The sequence below is a fragment of the Sus scrofa genome, chromosome 15 (genome assembly GCF_054392235.1).
Source record: "Sus scrofa isolate SSC_HxYL_T2T_F1_AM1 chromosome 15, Sscrofa_HxYL_maternal_Yorkshire_Landrace_v2.0, whole genome shotgun sequence".
Lineage (NCBI taxonomy): Eukaryota > Metazoa > Chordata > Mammalia > Artiodactyla > Suidae > Sus > Sus scrofa.
This window is the reverse complement of record NC_139397.1, coordinates 48,480,597-48,498,225: the sequence shown is the minus strand read 5'-3', so window position 1 is coordinate 48,498,225 and position 17,629 is coordinate 48,480,597. Positions and strand designations below refer to the sequence as shown.

The 17,629-nt window shown below is 37.1% G+C and overlaps 1 protein-coding gene across 2 annotated transcripts in view; it reads left to right on the top strand.

Moving 5' to 3' along the window:
* The window catches only part of CSMD1 (CUB and Sushi multiple domains 1), a 1,878,204-nt gene that overhangs the window by 1,757,729 nt on the left and 102,846 nt on the right, over nt 1–17,629 (top strand). For both annotated transcript variants that reach the window (XM_084999785.1, XM_021075826.2), the window contains exons 47-49: nt 625–813; nt 5,303–5,449; nt 10,669–10,857. In XM_084999785.1, the coding sequence (XP_084855911.1) occupies nt 625–813; nt 5,303–5,449; nt 10,669–10,857 (525 nt within the window). The remainder of the gene's footprint in view (nt 1–624; nt 814–5,302; nt 5,450–10,668; nt 10,858–17,629) is intronic.

The following is a 17,629-nucleotide window of genomic DNA, read 5'->3' as shown; positions in this document are numbered from 1 at the left end:
ATCTGCCCTAAGTTAAGTAAGGTAGTGACTAAGGAGTGAACGATACTGATGCTGTTAACTGTAAGGCCTGAAAGATACTGATGCTATTAACTGTTCCTGCATCAGTGGTCCCTACTTCCCTCAATATGGGCAGATCAGCAGGGGCCAAGAACATTGTTTCCTGACCTTCTCCAGGTAAAGAAAACATCCAGACTAGGTGCCTCTTCTCAATGTGGCAGCTACCTCAGCTTGGCTACCCTAGGATTGGGTTGATGGACTTAATCTCTTTGACTCTTGTTTTCCTTAAGAGATAAGTAAGTTCCATTGCTCTATCTAGCTATCTATCATCTATCTATATGTGTCACTTATCTCTATACATCATCTATCAATCTCATTTATCTCACCTATCTAATGATCCTATGTATCAACATATATGTTATCTATTATTTGTAGAAGTAATCATGTTTTAAGTTACAAGGTGATATTACAAAGTTGCTCTTCTGCTATGTTTGTTCCTGTATTAGATTTGTCATAGCTGAGGAGGATGGCTTTGTTTTTCATGAGGTTGTATATCCAATGATAGAAACTATCCTATTGAAGCTGGATGCATTTTAAGGAAAATGTTCACTGGTGCTTTTTCCTTAGCACAATGCCCAGCCAATGAAGTCAGGACAGAATCTTCTGGAGTCATCCTTAGTCCAGGGTACCCAGGCAACTATTTTAACTCACAGACCTGCTCGTGGAGCATCAAAGTGGAACCAAACTACAACATCACCATCTTCGTGGACACATTCCAAAGTGAAAAGCAGTTTGACGCACTGGAAGTATTCGATGGTAAGTTTCCTTAAACTTTGTTCAGGTACCAGGGACCTATACATAATATAATTATGATATCGTTGTGATATGTATATATTTTTTAATAATGCAAGAACTCGAATATATTCTTAAGGCAAATTACTTCTCCAAACAGAAAGTGAAATATTCTTGAACTTGGGTGGTCTCAGAGATCAAGTGGTAGGTAAAACACTTGTGTTGCAACTGTTAGAATGGTAGTGATACACTCTGAAAACACATGAATTTACTTTAAACATTCTTTAATACAGGGTTTTAAAATAGATGATCTCAAAAAGCTCTTCCTTTCCCTCCTTCTAAAATTATATTGATTTAGAAGATATTTTAGGAAATTTAAGAGGGCTAAGTACTTTAGTCAGTCTAAGTGATTATTTTACTAGAGATATATGACTAATGGCTCACAGACATTTCTAGGTGATAAATTCTATGCGAGTCTTTAATGTACAATTTTTTACGTTAGTGAACTAGTTTACTGAACAAATGCTAATACTGTTTTCAACATTAATCTTTTGTGTTCTTATACAATTCTAAAGAATTTCTTAATATAGCAATGCTATGCCTAAACATAGTACTTGGTTGAATTGTCAATTTGAAATAGAACCAATGTTCATATATTTTCTTTGTACGGAAACATTGTCATAGTCCAGAAAATTACACCATGATACAATTACAGCTGTACATAATAACAGAGTTTTCACATGTTTTGATGGATTTGTCAGAGTTCAGATAAATAACAATCAAGTCAGTGGAAAAAAATTACTGTAATTGATTCTATGGGTGTTTGTATGCCTTTTACTGACTTGATGCATCATAATAGTTAAATTGCTTGTATGGATATACACTAGATGAATCAATTATGTATTTCCAAAGATAAGCTGCTAAATTGGTAATTAAACTCTTACTCATATGCCTAGAAACAGGACCGAAGAGTAATATTTTCATTTTCAGAGGATTTTAAAGTGTACAATAAAATGGACGCATACTATTGAAGAGTATCCCTTTAATCTTTAGGAACTAGGGAAGAAGTAATGCATTAGCCAAGTATAAAATTGGCTTTTTTTGTCAAAGAGGAACCAGGAAACCTGTATCTTGAGGCCAATTAGATGTCACAAAAAAAGTAAAGGCAAGCAGCCAACCTCAGGGGCTCTCTGTGTGCATGTGTGTGCGCATCCATATTCCTGTTCATGCTGTATACGGTTATACATTTTTACATAATCATTTCAGATGGATTCATGTTCCTTTGTTTCACCTTCACTGAATTAAAATTTATCTGGCTGTGCTTCTCTGTCTTCTAATTTCAAGTGCAAAATTATTATCAATAATTTATGCCCTAAGCATTTACAATGTGATCTCCCCAAAATACAGACAGATCACATCCATTATAAACCACAAGCAAAACAGGTGATAGAGATAATATCAAAGCTATTGCTGTCAGAATTACCAGAGATCTATGAGTAGGTTTTTTCTATTCTCAGAGACTTTTTTCTATAAAATGAAAGGTCAGAGTTTTATATGAGTAATTTTTTAAGCAGTGGCATTTTTGTTTCAGTAAATGTCATGTTCATTGCATCTCTCTTATTTTTATTTTTTTGAAAGACAGTGTGACAGTGGCTCTTTTATAGCTCATGAGTTGACAAAACAGAAAACCAAAAGCATGTTGAGTATATCGACTTTAAGCTTTAGTAGCCCAAGAGTTTATTACTCTCTGTGGCTTCAGTGGTGGATTCTCCTCAATTTAAAACAAAAAAGGATATTAATCATCATAGAACTCAATTGAGAAAGATATCAAGACAAAGATGGTGGGCTTCACTATGAAATACTTGCGAGTTTCCGTCTTGGTAACTGCTGCTCTCCATTGTGGCCACGTCACTCTCCTATGTGGGCCCCTTTGGCTGTGTATTTTTGAAGAATAGCCTGTAGAGGGTATGTTCCACAATAAGCAAAAAGAACAGGTGGAAGATGATGAGGATTGGATTAAGATACCTGAAACTTGAGTTCTTTCATTAAAAATGGCACTTTAAAATTTCTTAAAATCAGGTTAATGAGTTTTCCTGTGGCGTTCAGGTTAGTGAATTTCCCTGTGGAGTTTCATTTTGGAATATACATTATCTCCTGAAACAACAGTAAATCAGCACACAAAACACATTACTATCTTTTTCGAGAGTAATGCATGGTTATTCTTTTATGGAACATCTTCAGACAATCTTTCACAATGAGAAATAGCATTTCTTCTGATCCTTCTTTGCTGTGACAGCACTGAACAGTGCCCGATCATCTTTCTCATGTGAGCTTCTGTATTTGTGTATAAGGACCATCATAAAAAAGTGCCACAAACTGAGTGGCTTAGACAACAGGAGTATGTTTCCTCATAGTACTAGACGTTAGAAATCCCACATCAAGGTGTCCCCGGGGTGGGTTTCTCCTGAGGCCCTTCTCCTTAGCGTGGACTGCCGCCCTTCTTCCTGTCCTCTGTGGTCGCCCTTCATTATCCATTTGTGTTCCGACCTCCTCTCCTCATGAGGACACATGGACACTGGACCTATTGGATTAAGGCTGTTTCTAAGGCCCTCATTGAATCTTAGTCCCTCTTTAAAGACCCACCTTCCAAACAAAGTCATGTTCTGAGGTTTGGAGGTTATCATTTTAACATATTAATTTGGCAGTAAGGAGGAGAAACAGTACAGATCCTCACAGTTTCATTTGGAAACATTGTTAGAACTGCTCTATTGAGAACTCCAGTTCAGTGAATGAAGTTGTGGTTTCTCTGTGTCTTCACATAAATAAAAATTCTGCCTATGACTCTCAAAGATATGTGTCACTTAACGTGATTAAATTTGTATTTCATCTAGCGATGAGGGCTACATTCTTTTCAGGTTTCCTGGGAGGGAGTTATGTTGGATTATGAGATAGCCTTGAGTTCCCTAGTGGAGTAGTGTCATGGAGGAGACCCTGATGTGTGGATGCAGCTTCTAGATTCAGTGAAGCAGTTCATCTCAACAAATAGCATCAAGTTATGATGATGAGAGCGGTATCAATTGACTGCACAGTGTACTTGTTTTTATTAACCATGTTAAATATTAACTTTGTTTTTTGAATTTTTAAAAAGGTAACTGTATAGAAAGGTGAAAAATTAGAAAAATATAGAGAGAGGTGGACTCATTACTTGATGTAATGGATTTTAGGATTTTGTTAAATCTATCTTAGGCACATTTTTTAAAAAGAAGCAAGGAGTACAAATGAATTTAGAGCTCCATTCATATCCAATTCCTTTACACCAATTCCAGAGGCAATTAATATTTTGAAGTAGGAGCTGTGTGTCAAGCTTGTGCAATAGTTCATTTCCTATCCTATTGATCTGTCTGTTTATCTGTCTGTCTATCTACTACCAAGTGTCGTTTCCCATATATCTACACACATACACACTCACACACTCACACACAATTTGTGTATTGCATACTTGTGAATGTTTACACAGTTGCTATCATATATTTAGCTGCAAGTAGATTGGTCACACTTGTCAATCTGCTATTTTAAAAATTATCCATGCTGATACATGTTTATCTAAGTCATTAATTTTTTTAAATGCAGTATAAAATTTCTTTGAAAACACATTTGCTTCCTTTTTCAAATTCTAAACCACAAGTTAGACTCTAAATGTTGCCATAAAAATAATGCTGGAATAAACATTTTGCTAGAAAAATAACACCTGTGCATGTGTGCTGGATTTTATAAAAAATGTAATTAAGCCTTTAATTGTATTAGATATTACCAAATTGCTCTCCAAAAAGATTATACTAACTTATAGTTTCACTCGTATTCCATGAAAGTTTCCATACCCTATATCCATATCATGCTGTAAATACTAGTGATAATAAAAATTACTTTCATTTTTTCAATTATTACTGTTTTATGGGTAACTTTCATGTGATTTAAGTGTTAGGAATTAATAGCACATATGGCTGACATTATTTTGGTTGGCTATTGTTCCTTTTTATTTTTTTTGTTGTTGTTGCTTTCTTTTTTTGTTGTTTTTTGTTTGTTTGTTTTTTAGGGCCACAGCCCCCTTCATATGCAGGTCCCAGGCTAGGAGTCGAATGGGAGCTACAGCTGCCAGCCTATGCCACAGCTACAGCAATGTGGGATCCAAGCCTCATCTGTGACCTACACCACAGCTAACAGCAATGCCAGATCCTTAACCCACAGAGTGAGGCCAGGGATCGAATCCATGTCCTCATGGACACTAGTCGGGTTTGTTTCTGCTGTGCCACAATGGGAACTCCTATTGTTTATTATTATTTTTTATCAGGGAATATTTCTGTTGCTTTATTTAATTGGAATTTAATCTCCTTTGGAACAAAATAGTTGTATATTGTACAGTAAGGTTACAATTTAATCAGAAGCTAAAAAGTAGTTTGCATTTTGTAGGTGGTAATTCATATCATAACTTTTTTTGTTTTCCTGTTTTATTTAGGCTCTTCTGGTCAAAGTCCTCTGCTAGTGGTCTTAAGTGGAAACCATACGGAACAAACAAATTTTACAAGCAAGAGTAACCAGTTATATCTCCGTTGGTCCACAGATCATGCAACCAGTAAAAAAGGATTCAAGATCCGTTATGCAGGTTTGTAAATGGGGCTAATATTTAATGCAAAAGTATTTTTTAATACCAGGGATCTTCATTAAGTAAAAAAAAAGTAGAGATCTAGAGTACAAATCTGATCTCTGAAGATTAATAATTAACTTCATTAGAAATAATATGATGTGAAATTATTCTGAGTGATATCTCTAAACTACATTAGGGAAAGAAACCATTGATTAACGTTAAAAAAAAACCTTTTTTTACTAAAATCATAAACCATTGAATTGCATGCTATGGAAAGCAAAGACATCCTCCCCAAATAAAGTAATATAAATTAATTAAAAAATATGTTTAAATGCTAAGGAAACAAACAGGAGGAGATAATCATATTGCTATTAATTTTATAAATGATAACAACCTCTTACTACTAAGATATGTCTTTTTACTGATTATATATCTGTATGTCTGTTTACCTTAATGCAGACACTATATATAGAAATGTACATATAAATATATACAAAATAGGGGAGTTCCCATCATGGCACAGTGGAAGTGAATCCGACTAGGAACCATGAGGTTACGGGTTTGATCCCTGACCTCAATCAGTGGGTTAAGGATCCAGCGTTGCCCTAAGCTATGGTGTAGGTTGCAAACCACGACTTGGATCCTGTATTGCTGTGACTGTGGTGTAGGCTGGCAGCTACAGCACTGATTCAGCCCCTAGCCTGGGAACCTCCATATGCCATGGGTGCAGCCCTAAAAAGCAAAAAGTAAATAAATAACTATATACAAAATAAATATGTTTACATGTTTTTTCTTGTCAATATTTAAGTTGTTTTGTTCTTTCTCCATACATTTTAATCATTTTCCACCAGTAGCTTTTTATATTAATTAAATCAGTCAATATGTTTATGATAAGTTAGTTCCTATGTACATTTGTCAGTGAGACTGGACCACACCTAATGTTTATACTGCCTTACAAAAGCAGTAGAAAGGCAGTTTAAATTCCCCAGATATTTGAATTACTAAGCAAAATATCTAACCTTTTCTTTGTCTTGCTCAACGACCCATGGTAACCATTGAGGTCCCTTTCCCCAAGGAAAGTGCCCACTCTGTACCTCTCACTAAACAGTGTCACACCAAAGTGTTGCTTATTCCATTGTCTGTTGTACATCGTCAGTGATGAGGACCATTCTGAGGGAGGAACAGCGGAAGCTCTTCATAGTTTTAAGAATAAGATTTGAGATCTCTGGTAGGCATTGTAAAATGGGAAAGAGCATCAAGATTTGACATGGCTCTTGAATGTAGGGACAGTGGGCCTGAAATTCACCCATGCTTCCCCTATAAAGTCTAATAAATGTGCTCAGGCCTTAGTTTTCCCCGTCTGTTCAGAGTAGCCATTCAGAAAGCTTATCAACTAAGGGCTCACAGCTGGTATTGCACTATTGAAATGGGTATTGAAAGCATTCGGGCAATGATTGGGTTTGTGTTCAATCAGTGTTCCAAGGAATCAGTGTTCATTCCTTGTTCCAAACAGTATACACTCAGACCTGTAGAGCTGTTTGAATTTATTTCAGATGTGCAAATATGGACAGTGGAGGGAAAATCACTGTGACCATAATTTATCTTGCTTTATGTGTGGCAAATGACTTAATATGACTATACCTTGAATTCTATTTGTCAAAGGGCATTTTCATTCATTATAGACCAGAAGATTCTCTTTGTTAAACTGTTGGGAAAGTGGGAAAATAGAGAATTTCAGAGAAGGCTATAAAACATTCTTTTGTGAATGGACATATCTATCTCTCTAGAGATGGAGATACAGGTAGATTTTTAAAGAGATTTTCACTTAAAATTCAATGATTCAATGACCTCTGATAGGAGTTCATCACCAGTCATTTTAGAGCAGTGATTAAATGAAGATGTCCCTGACCTGGGAGCTGTAACCATCATACAACCACATGTTGCATCCCAAACCTTTGTTTGCTTCACACATGTCAACTATTGGTCATCAGGCATAAGAGCAATAAGACTGATCCACACAATTGAAAAACAAAACAACAACAATAACAACAACAAAGCTAATGCTTGTCAAGTGTGGTTCGAGTCGACTCAATAAACTGCTAAGTGAGTGTTGAGTTGATAATAAATGAAGTATATGGAGGTGAATAAAATAAGCTTCAGCACCAGGAGCATCAAAACTATAGCCTTGCTGGCATCCATCCAGAAATCCAAGAATACTCACCTCTCCCCATCATTTTCCATCATGGATGCTTGCCTGTCTCCCTCCTTCATCCCTGCTTTCCAGGCACTACAGCAGAGGGTGAGAATTGGGTACTGGTCTTCTTAGTTCTTTCTTTCTTTCTTTTTTTTTTTTTTTTTTGTCTTTTTAGGGCCACACCCATGGCGTGTGGTGATTCCCAGGCTAGAGGTTGAATTGGAGCTTAAGCCATCAGCCTACACCACAGCCACAGCAACACTGGGTCCGAGCCATGTCTGCGACCTACACCACAGCTCACTGCAACCAGATCCTTTACCCACTGAGCAAGGCCAGAGATTGAACCCGCATCCTCATGGATACTAGTCGGGAGTATCCATGGTCTTATTAGTTTTTAACATAGCCAGGAACTGAATGGGGGGACACCATATTCTTCTCCACTGCTTTCCTGTGCTAGCTCTGAGCCACTGTGGGCCCCTTGTGTATCTTGTGTGATATGAGTTAGGAAACAAGGTGTGTCCTGAGAGCCTGATGATAGAAGAAACATGGTCAGTAGGAAGGAAATTTGTTATCAGACTCCATAGACTTATGCAATCATCCTGCAGGTTATTTCTCTCTTTTTTTTTTTTCAAGTTTTTAAAGTATATTTGATTTACAAGGTTGTGCTAATTTCTGCTGTACAACAAAGTGACTCAGTTATATATGTACACACAGCCATTCTCTTTCAGATTCTTTCCCCACATAGACTATCACAGAATATTGGGTAGAGTTCTCTGTGTAGTACAGCAGGTCCCTGTTGACTGATCATTCCATATACCTCAGTGTGCATATGCCCATCCCAAATCCCCAGTCCATCTGCCCCACCGTTGTTTATATCTTCTAACACCCTAAACTGTGACACCCCAAGAATGGACTCTGTGGTCTCACTGTCCTTTCAAGAGTATTTCAGACTTTATCTTATCTCTGAACTTGGAGTAGGTCCACAGTCTGCTTGGCCTATGTTTCATCATCATCATCATCATTTTAATTTACTGGCACAGTAATTCTGAGTACTTGGGTGCTGAATAGATGGGTAACTGAACTGATGAATAGATGGGTAACTGAATAGATGGGTGCGTGATGATACATACCTTCCCTAAAGTAAATATTTTGGATCATTCAAAACTTACAGAACTTAGTCCAGAACAATTGAATGTGGAGAATGGCATAGACAGAGGGATAAGAGTTTCTTACCAGAGTTAGTGGATTTTAACTTAATAAAAATCAGTCCATTAAAAAAGAGTGAAATGGTGCTGCAGGAGATTATCCAGCTGAGACTGCTCTCTGTGGATGTTTCTCAGAGGAACACAGTTGACAACCGAGGCCAGACACATAGACGTTGCTCCTGGGTGATGCTCTGAGGGGAAACCTTCAGAAAGTTTCTTATGAATGTATTTCTGAGGAAGGGCTCAGCATTAAGCATTCAGCCTTGTATGTGTGTGCTTTGTATCTGGAGCCCCCACGGGGAAGCAGTACCTTTAAAACCTCTTCTTTCAAAAGGAACTATGGATTTCCCGAACTTCACAACTTTATTGTTTTATTCATTTGAAGGGAGTTGGTTCATAGGATTTTATGCTGAGGTGAAACTGGTCTTGTGAGAATAAAGTGAGTTTCTCTAAGTGTGTAAATAAGGTGCAGACTCTTTTAGCCATGAAATGGTATATATTCTTCGTACATAAGTCTGTGATTCTAACAAATGCCTATCTCTAATTTTAAAAAGTCTCCCTACCAATGTGATGATTAAAGCTATTGTAAGATGTTCATTGACCTGAAATTGTGCATTTTCTTCAAAGATTTTATTCAAATTCCACTTGATAAAAAGATGTCTACATCATTGCACAGTTCTCAACACCCACTTTACAACAACAAGGGAAAAAATGGCCTTGATTGCAAAATGGTATACCCTTCTATTGTCTCCATTTTAATAATATGTCTTTTTCCTCTCTCTCTCTCTCTTTTTCGAGTCAGGATTCTACTATCACGTTGATTAATGGTTGCAAATGATCTGCATGTCAGACTTAAGAGAGTTGGCCCTTGGCTATAGGTTTTTTAAAATTTTTTATTTATTTACTTTTTAGACTATTTTTAAGAGAAATTTCAGATTCACGACCAAATTGAAAGGAAGGTACAGAGATTTTCCCTTTACTTCTTGGCCCCCCACATGCACAGCCCCTTATCAACAGGCCCACGAGATGATACATTTGTTTCAATTAATGAACCTACATTGACACATCACTATCACCCAAAGTCCATAGTCTGTTTTGGGGTTCATTCTTGATGCTGGACATTCTGCACATTTGGACAGAAGTATAATGACATGTATTCACCATTACGGGGTCATGCAGAGTAGTTCCACTGCCTGGAAAATCCACCATCCTTCACCCACCAGCCTCTGGAAACCACTGACCTCTTTGTTGTCTTCAGAATTTTTCCTTTGCCAGATGTCACATGGTTGGAACCATACAGTTTTTAGCCTTTCCAAAGTTGCTTCTTTTCACTGAGTCATATGCATTTAAGGTTCCCCCATGTCTTTTCATGGCTTGACAGATCATCTCTTTTTAGCACAAGGAAACATTGTCTGGATGCACCACAGTTTGCTTATTCACCTACTGAAGGACATCTTATTTGCTTCTGAGTTTTGGCAATTATGAATAAAGCTGCTCTGAACATCCATGTGCAAGGTTTCTGTGTAGACATAAGTTTTCAGCTCCTTTGGATAAATACCAAGGAGTGTGTTTGCTGGATCATATAATAAGAGTATGTTTAGTTTTATAAGAAACTGCCAGACTGTCTTCCAAAGTGGCTGCACCATTTCACATTCCAGCAATGAGTGAGAGTTCCTATTGCTCCACCTTCTGGCCAGCACTTTTGTGTTTGAGGATGCTTTTAATACAGGTTGCCATAGTGGAGATGATTTCCCACTATTTTAACAATAGAGATGTTTCATTTATATCTCTCTTCCAAGGGAGGTGCAACATTTATTTGTGTGTTTGTGTTCCCATAGCACCTTACTGCAGCTTGACCCACACCCTGAAGAATGGTGGTGTTTTAAATAGGACTTCAGGAGAAGTTGGAAGTAAAGTGCATTACTATTGCAAGCCTGGGTATCGGATGATTGGCCACAGCAATGCAACCTGTAGACGGAATTCAGATGGAATGTATCAGTGGGAGTCCCTTGCTCCACTTTGCCAAGGTAAGGAACGTGGTTTTCATCCCCAAACTTCAATGCACCACTTTTATTTTAATCACTCTCTAAAAACTACTGAAGCTATGATTATGAACGAAAGGTAAGAAAAATTTGCAGGTGGGTTCATGAGAGTACAAATTAAACATTCTTCTGACCGTGTGAATGTTTCTGACACTTGTACTAGACTTAATTTAGCTTTATAGCCAGAATTCACAGGATGGTTGAACACTCACTAGATAGATGCTGAGTAGAGTTCTTCTAATGCTTACTTGTATTTCATTTTGAAATAAAAAATGTGTTATCTGACTTAGATGCAAAATAATTTTTCTTGACAGTTGTATGAATTAAAAAATCAATAAAGCTCATTTCTCTTTTTTTAGATTAAAAACTCATACTTTGAGCCATACGCTGCATATTTCATTTTCTTTTGGTCACTTAAATCTACGACTTGTTAAGGTTGATTTCAATATTTCATGCTTATTTAGCATTTTATCTGTCATACGCATAAAAATAATCAGATCTTCAAATAAGGCATTTTCACTTTAATTGAAGGCTTTGAAGTCATGAAATTTTCATAGTTTTGTCTTATCGAGATTTATATGCATAATGGAATATACTGGTTTTTTAAAGCTAATTACAGTTTATGAATGGAAGCTCATACTGGTTTCCTCGTTTCTCTCTTTTCATTAGATATTAGATTTTCCAGTATTGCTCTATGAGACAATAATAGATATTTATCACAATTGTTGTATGTGTTTTCTTTTCTTTTTCTTTTCTTTTTTTTAGGGCCACATCCGTGGCATGTGGAAGTTCCTAGGTCCAACTGGAGCTGCAGCTGCCAGCCTACACCACAGCCAAAGTAACACTGGATTCTTAACCCACTGAGTAGGGATCAAACCCACATCCTCATGGATATTAGTTGATTTCTTTCTGCTGTGCCACAATGGGAACTTCTATCGTATGTGCCTTTAACCACAAGAAGTTAATATGGCATTTAGTCAGCATCATTTAAGTTGTATCTCCAGAAATTATTCTTTATTTTAAGATAAACATAAAGATCCAGTAAGCTTCTTTCATTAGGATAGATGATTTTTTTTTTTAAGAGGAATACTTTCTCTTCAAAAGAAGAAATGGTTCTCATTGTCTTAGGTGTTCTGTCACTCTGCCTATGAGACAGAATCTCTTGCTCAGAGACAGCCCCATGTGCTATATGTCCTTGGCGTTGGGGACAGAATGTCCAGGACAAAAATATGACCCAAACAGCACACTGAACAATGAAGAAGGATGAGACAGGGTTGGCAAGAGTGCCCAAATCTTGGCACTTTTTGAACGAAAAGGTAAGAAAAATAGGCTGAGTCCCAAGACAGAGAGCCTAAGTGGAATCTGCTTTCGGGGTAGATACTGAAGAGAGACTGCCCTATGATGAGAGGGACCCGGGAGAAATGACAGTTCAGGCAGATGGAGTTTATCTTCCTACCGCACAAGGTGTTCTGAACATTGCTGACTGCAGGGAGGAGTGGCTCGCACTTCCCGGGAGTGGTTGGGAAGGAACCAGAGGATGCCTGGGGGACGTTTTGTCGATGAGTTTCAACTTCTCTCCCCTTTCCCCATTTTCTTGCTCAGCGTAACCATTTGATGCTGAATTAAAAGACTGAGTCAGAAATGGAAATTGTGCTCTAAAAACCAGATCCTTCTGGAATCTTTGCAGTTGTGGCTGAAACATTTGAGTAACTGTGACCAGTGTACCTGTCCTCTGGGTTGAACGTAACCCCAAAGCTATGCCATCAGGATGTGGGATGTGAGAGTCACACAGCACAGTCTAGATGGGAAATTAAAGTATCTTCCTTCAGGACTCTTCTCGGAGATAAATGGGCAATGTGATTGTGCTCTCAAATTAGAAAATATGTCAGAAGCATTATCTTCCCGCAACAAACCCATACTCTTGACACCTTCTGTTAACCATTGTGATAGCTAGGGAGTCAATATGATTCTGTTTTCCTGTTTTTATTTTTGTTTTTGTTCTTTTTTTCACTATGACCTGTAAAACCTGGAAGGCCCTTAAAAATAATCTAGTTAATTTGCTTTTGTAAGTGTTTTTTAAACTGAAGCACATAAAAGTTAAGTTACTTATTAATAATCATAAAAACATTTGTCTAGAACCTGGACCTCCTGCCTGCTTTGCATTGTTTCAATTAAATTGTGTCTGGCCAAAAGAAATTCCAGTTAAAATCTGCAGATATTAATTCTGGAAGTAATTTATATTTTAGGTATTTAAATTCATTTAATGTGGATGAGTTTCTTTGGTCCTCTCTTAGTTCTTTCTAATTTGTGTAAAATAGCATTTTGATAATATACAAAATATTTTTTGTGATATGTGAGGCTGTGATGTTTAAAAGTTTTTAAAAAATTGTAGAAAGCAGGCTTTTTAAACCATTTAAATTGTGTGGTATAGCTCATAAGCATTTTTGTCATTTAAAAAATAAAAGTAGGAATTCCCTGGTGGCTCAACAGGTTAAGAATACGGTGTTGTCACAGCTGTAGCTCTGGTTAATGCTGTGGCATAGGTTCAATCCTTGGCCCAGGAACTTGTAAGTGCCATGGATGTGGCCAAAAATAAATAGGTAAAAAGCAAAAATAAATAAATAAAATATTTTAAAAGAAACAGTAAAAGGAGTTCCCATTATGGCTCAGCAGTTAACGAACCTGACTAGCATCCATGAGGAAACAGGTTTGATCCCTGGCCTTGCTCAGTGGGTTAAGCATCTGGCATTGCTGTGACCTGTGGTGCAGTCCGGCAGCTACAGTGCTGATTCGACCCCTAGCCTAGGAACTTCCATATGCCACAGGTATGGCTCTAAAAAGCAAAAAATAATAATGACAATAATTAAAAAAAAACAAACAGTAAAAATGAGGACCCTAGTGAAGCCCATTGAGAAAGGATCATAAAATTTTAAACAGAATAAGAACATACCAGTCAATATATAGGTAATTTATATCCTTTATATCTTTTACTTATGATTAAAGAGTGTTAGAATTGACTGAATCAAATTTAATACAAAATATAAATGTGTAATTGTTACTATTTTTAATTGAGACATTTGATTGATTTAGCATTAATTATGCACATTCTTTTGGTTACATATAGAATGCAGAACTTTTACACAATATAAATACTCACCTAACTTAGAAAGATATTGACCTCCTTTGGTACAGCTAGAAGGAGGCTTCGTGGATTTTCAGTTCACTCCTTGTACTATCTAGTCCTGTTATGCGTTAGACGAGGAGGATTTTCCTGTCAATGCGTCTGTGTTGAGTGTGTGTCTGGCCCAGGCTGTGGAAACAAAAGGAAAGAGATTCCTTTCTTCCCTCCAAGGGAGTCACAGACATTGTCCTTGACAGAATTGACATGAGACAGATTAATAGGAGAAAAATCAAAGTTTAATAACATGTACACATGGGAGAGACCTTGGAACAGTGAGTCACTCATCCAGATGGCCAAAACTCTCACCCTAAATACCATCTAAAGACAGCAAAGGATGTTGGGGTGGTGGTTTGGGACCTCGAAGGAGAGGAAGGCAGGTCACATGGAGAGAAAAAGCAAATGTTTGGTAAATGCATGTTTGCTAGACCCTGCAGAGACACTGGGGCACAGAGAGGGATTCTTTTTTTGTTTTGTTTTGTTTTTTTGCCTTTTTTAGGGCTGCACCTGCGGCATATGGAGGTTCCCAGGCTAGGGGTCGAATTGGAGATGTAGATGCCTGCCTACGCCAGAGCCATAGCAACGCAGGATTCGAGCCGCGTTTGCAACCTGTACCACAGCTCACGGCAACGCCGGATCCATAACCCACTGAGCAAGGCCAGGGATCGAACCTGCAACCTCATGGTTCCTAGTCAGATTCGTTAACAACTGAGTCATGACAAGAACTCCCACAGAGAGGGAGTCTAACAAATTTGCAGGTGCCTCCCTGTCCACACACCAGGTTCACACTTGTTTAAGGTGAATGCTTCCTTCCTGGACCAAGTCCTCCATTTACATTCTTGCGGCACTTCGGGGAAAGGTCGGGGTTTCTTCCTGAGGCTTTTGGGCCTTCATTGTTTTCACATGCCTATGAGACACAGTTTGAGGTGGTACGTTTTGCTCCAGACACCATAAAAAAGAATTATAAATTATGGTAACTGCCATCATGGAGATCATGCCTTAAATATGCACTAGGCTGTATATAATTAATTAAACAACATTCTCCTTCATATACAAATGGAACTCTTGAGATGAAGGCCACTTAAAAAAATGATCAAAGTTTTCAAATACTGTAAATTCAAAAAGGTTTTTAGGCTAAAATTGAAAACACTTTAAAAGTAAGAAAGCACTATGATTATCACCGATTTACTGCTGTTTTCCTTTAGGATTAAAATACAAATACTAGTGGAAACCTATTTTTCTATTTTCTATTTGGTTGTTGGTATCTTTTTTATTCATAATTTTAATTTACAATGGTAAATAAATTGTGGTTAGATTTTTTTGATTTGTTTTCAGTTTTTAGATAATCGAAGATAATTTCAGTTTTTTTTTTTTCTTTCAAAGTTGTTTTTTTGTCCAAGGAGAGTTTATAGCTCTAGATGGGTGGTCATTTATTGCTATCAGTGATAATGGTAGAATATGAAATTAAAGACTGGGTGAACTCTTTCTTTAAAATTCTTGGAACTATGTAAGAGAAAAAGACTTTTTAAAAACATCCTCTAAATGCATATCATCACATTACTCCCACTTAAGTCAGCTAAGAACACTTTCATAATTTTATTTTTTTGTCCAAGATACTCTGTTTACATTAGATATAAAACTAGAAATTGAAACTTTCCTGTAGCACATTTATAGAGATAAGGGTACATGTTTTTACCTCTGGAACCTATAGACCTCAAACACACTATTCCAAAAATTAAAGTAGATGTAGGGCCCATGTTTATATAGAGGGTCTGCTCTGTACACATCTTTGACATTTTTTCTTACATATGTGTTTTTATTGAGGCAAAGTGACGTTAATCATGTATCCATGTTTATAGTTTAGAGTTGTAGTTGTGGATTTAACACTTAATGCAAACGTTACAGGTGATACAACTATTGTCATGATTTTTACTTCATTTCAAACTTACCTCTTAATTAGGTACTGTGAGGACTAAGACACAGCCCAACTCTTAAATTCCTGCTGGTACAATGAGAGGGATGGATTTGTCAATCAATGACCACAGTTCTCTCTCTCTCTCTCTTTTTTTTTTTTGGCCTTTTTTTTTTAGGGTCACACCTGTGGTATATAGAGGTTCCCAGGCTAGGGGTTGAATCAGAGCTGTAGCTTCTGGCCTACACCACAGCCAAAGCAACGCCAGATCCGAGCCGCTTCTGTGACCTACATCACAGCTCATGGCAATGCCAGATCCTTAACCCACTGAGAGAGGCCAGGGATCAAACCTGCATTTTCATGGATGCTAGTCAGTTTCATTTCCACTGAGCCACAATGGGAACCTCAATAACCACAATTCTCCTAAAGCTCTGATGGTCCACTGGGAGAGATGGACTCATGAATCAATAACCACAATTCAGTATGACATTAAGCAAGAAAAGATTCACCTTGAATAGAGATAGAGCAGAAGGACAAGGGCATTTTTCCCATCATGGGACATATGAGTTAGAATTTGAAGGGGAAGCAGTGGTAGAAATGAAGTTGGAGCAGTAAGGAGTGGGTCATGATGGAACACCTTAACTGCAAGTTTATGTAGCTTTTACTTTCTCTTCTGTGGTCGATTTCAGGCTATTAAAGAGCAGAAAAAAATACAATCATATCTGCATTTTAATAATATCTTGAGTAGTGTGGTAGATGATTGAACAGAGTTTTGTCTAACTTACAGGGGTGCTTAGAAGCTGCAGAAATGGGTGTTGGAGAATGATGAAGACCTTGATAATATAGTGAAAATAGGTTTGTAGGGAAACAGACATTGACAATATTTAGAAAGTACAATCAACAGGACCCTGCGATAGCATGGAAAGGGTTAAGAAGAAAGAACTATATGGGATTATATACACTTTTTTGGTTGTGATTGCTGGGAGTATTATGGTGCCACTCACTGAAATTCGGACTGTGTGAGAAAAAGCAAGCTAATGACATCAGTGTTGCTGTGTGGCCTTCCAGGTACCATGGAAAAGCTTCATCCAAGAGGCTAGTGCTTTGAGAAGATGGGGTTTCGAAAAGTATCCCAGGGAGGCGGTAGTTTAAGTTAGTTCAGGATGCTGAGTGCATCGTTAATGCTTTTCTTGAAAGGAGATTTGACTTTGTAGGAGCATATCAAATGAATTAAATTGTAATTAAAAATTATTTGCTGCAATAAATTTCAAACTAAGTAGTTCTACCAGAAAATAAGTATTATCCAAGACCCTTTGAGAAATGATCACATTGGGTCTTCTTATAAATCCTGCAATCCATCTAATTATTGATATAAATGTTGAAATATTTTAAGACTTATACCAAACTAAAAGGTCACTATAGTGATTTTAATTATTTTATTTGAAAATAAGAGACTTGAAACTGGAAACAAAACAAACAAATAAATAAATGGACAAATACCTCTTTGAGGCACTGGGAGCCTAATCTTTAATATTTATTTAATATATTCATATATTTAATATTTCAATATATTATTTAATGCTTTAATTATTCTTCTAGAGTTGGTATAGTATTTTTCAATGATTTGAATGGCATTCCTTTTATTCTTACTGGAGAAAAAATACAAT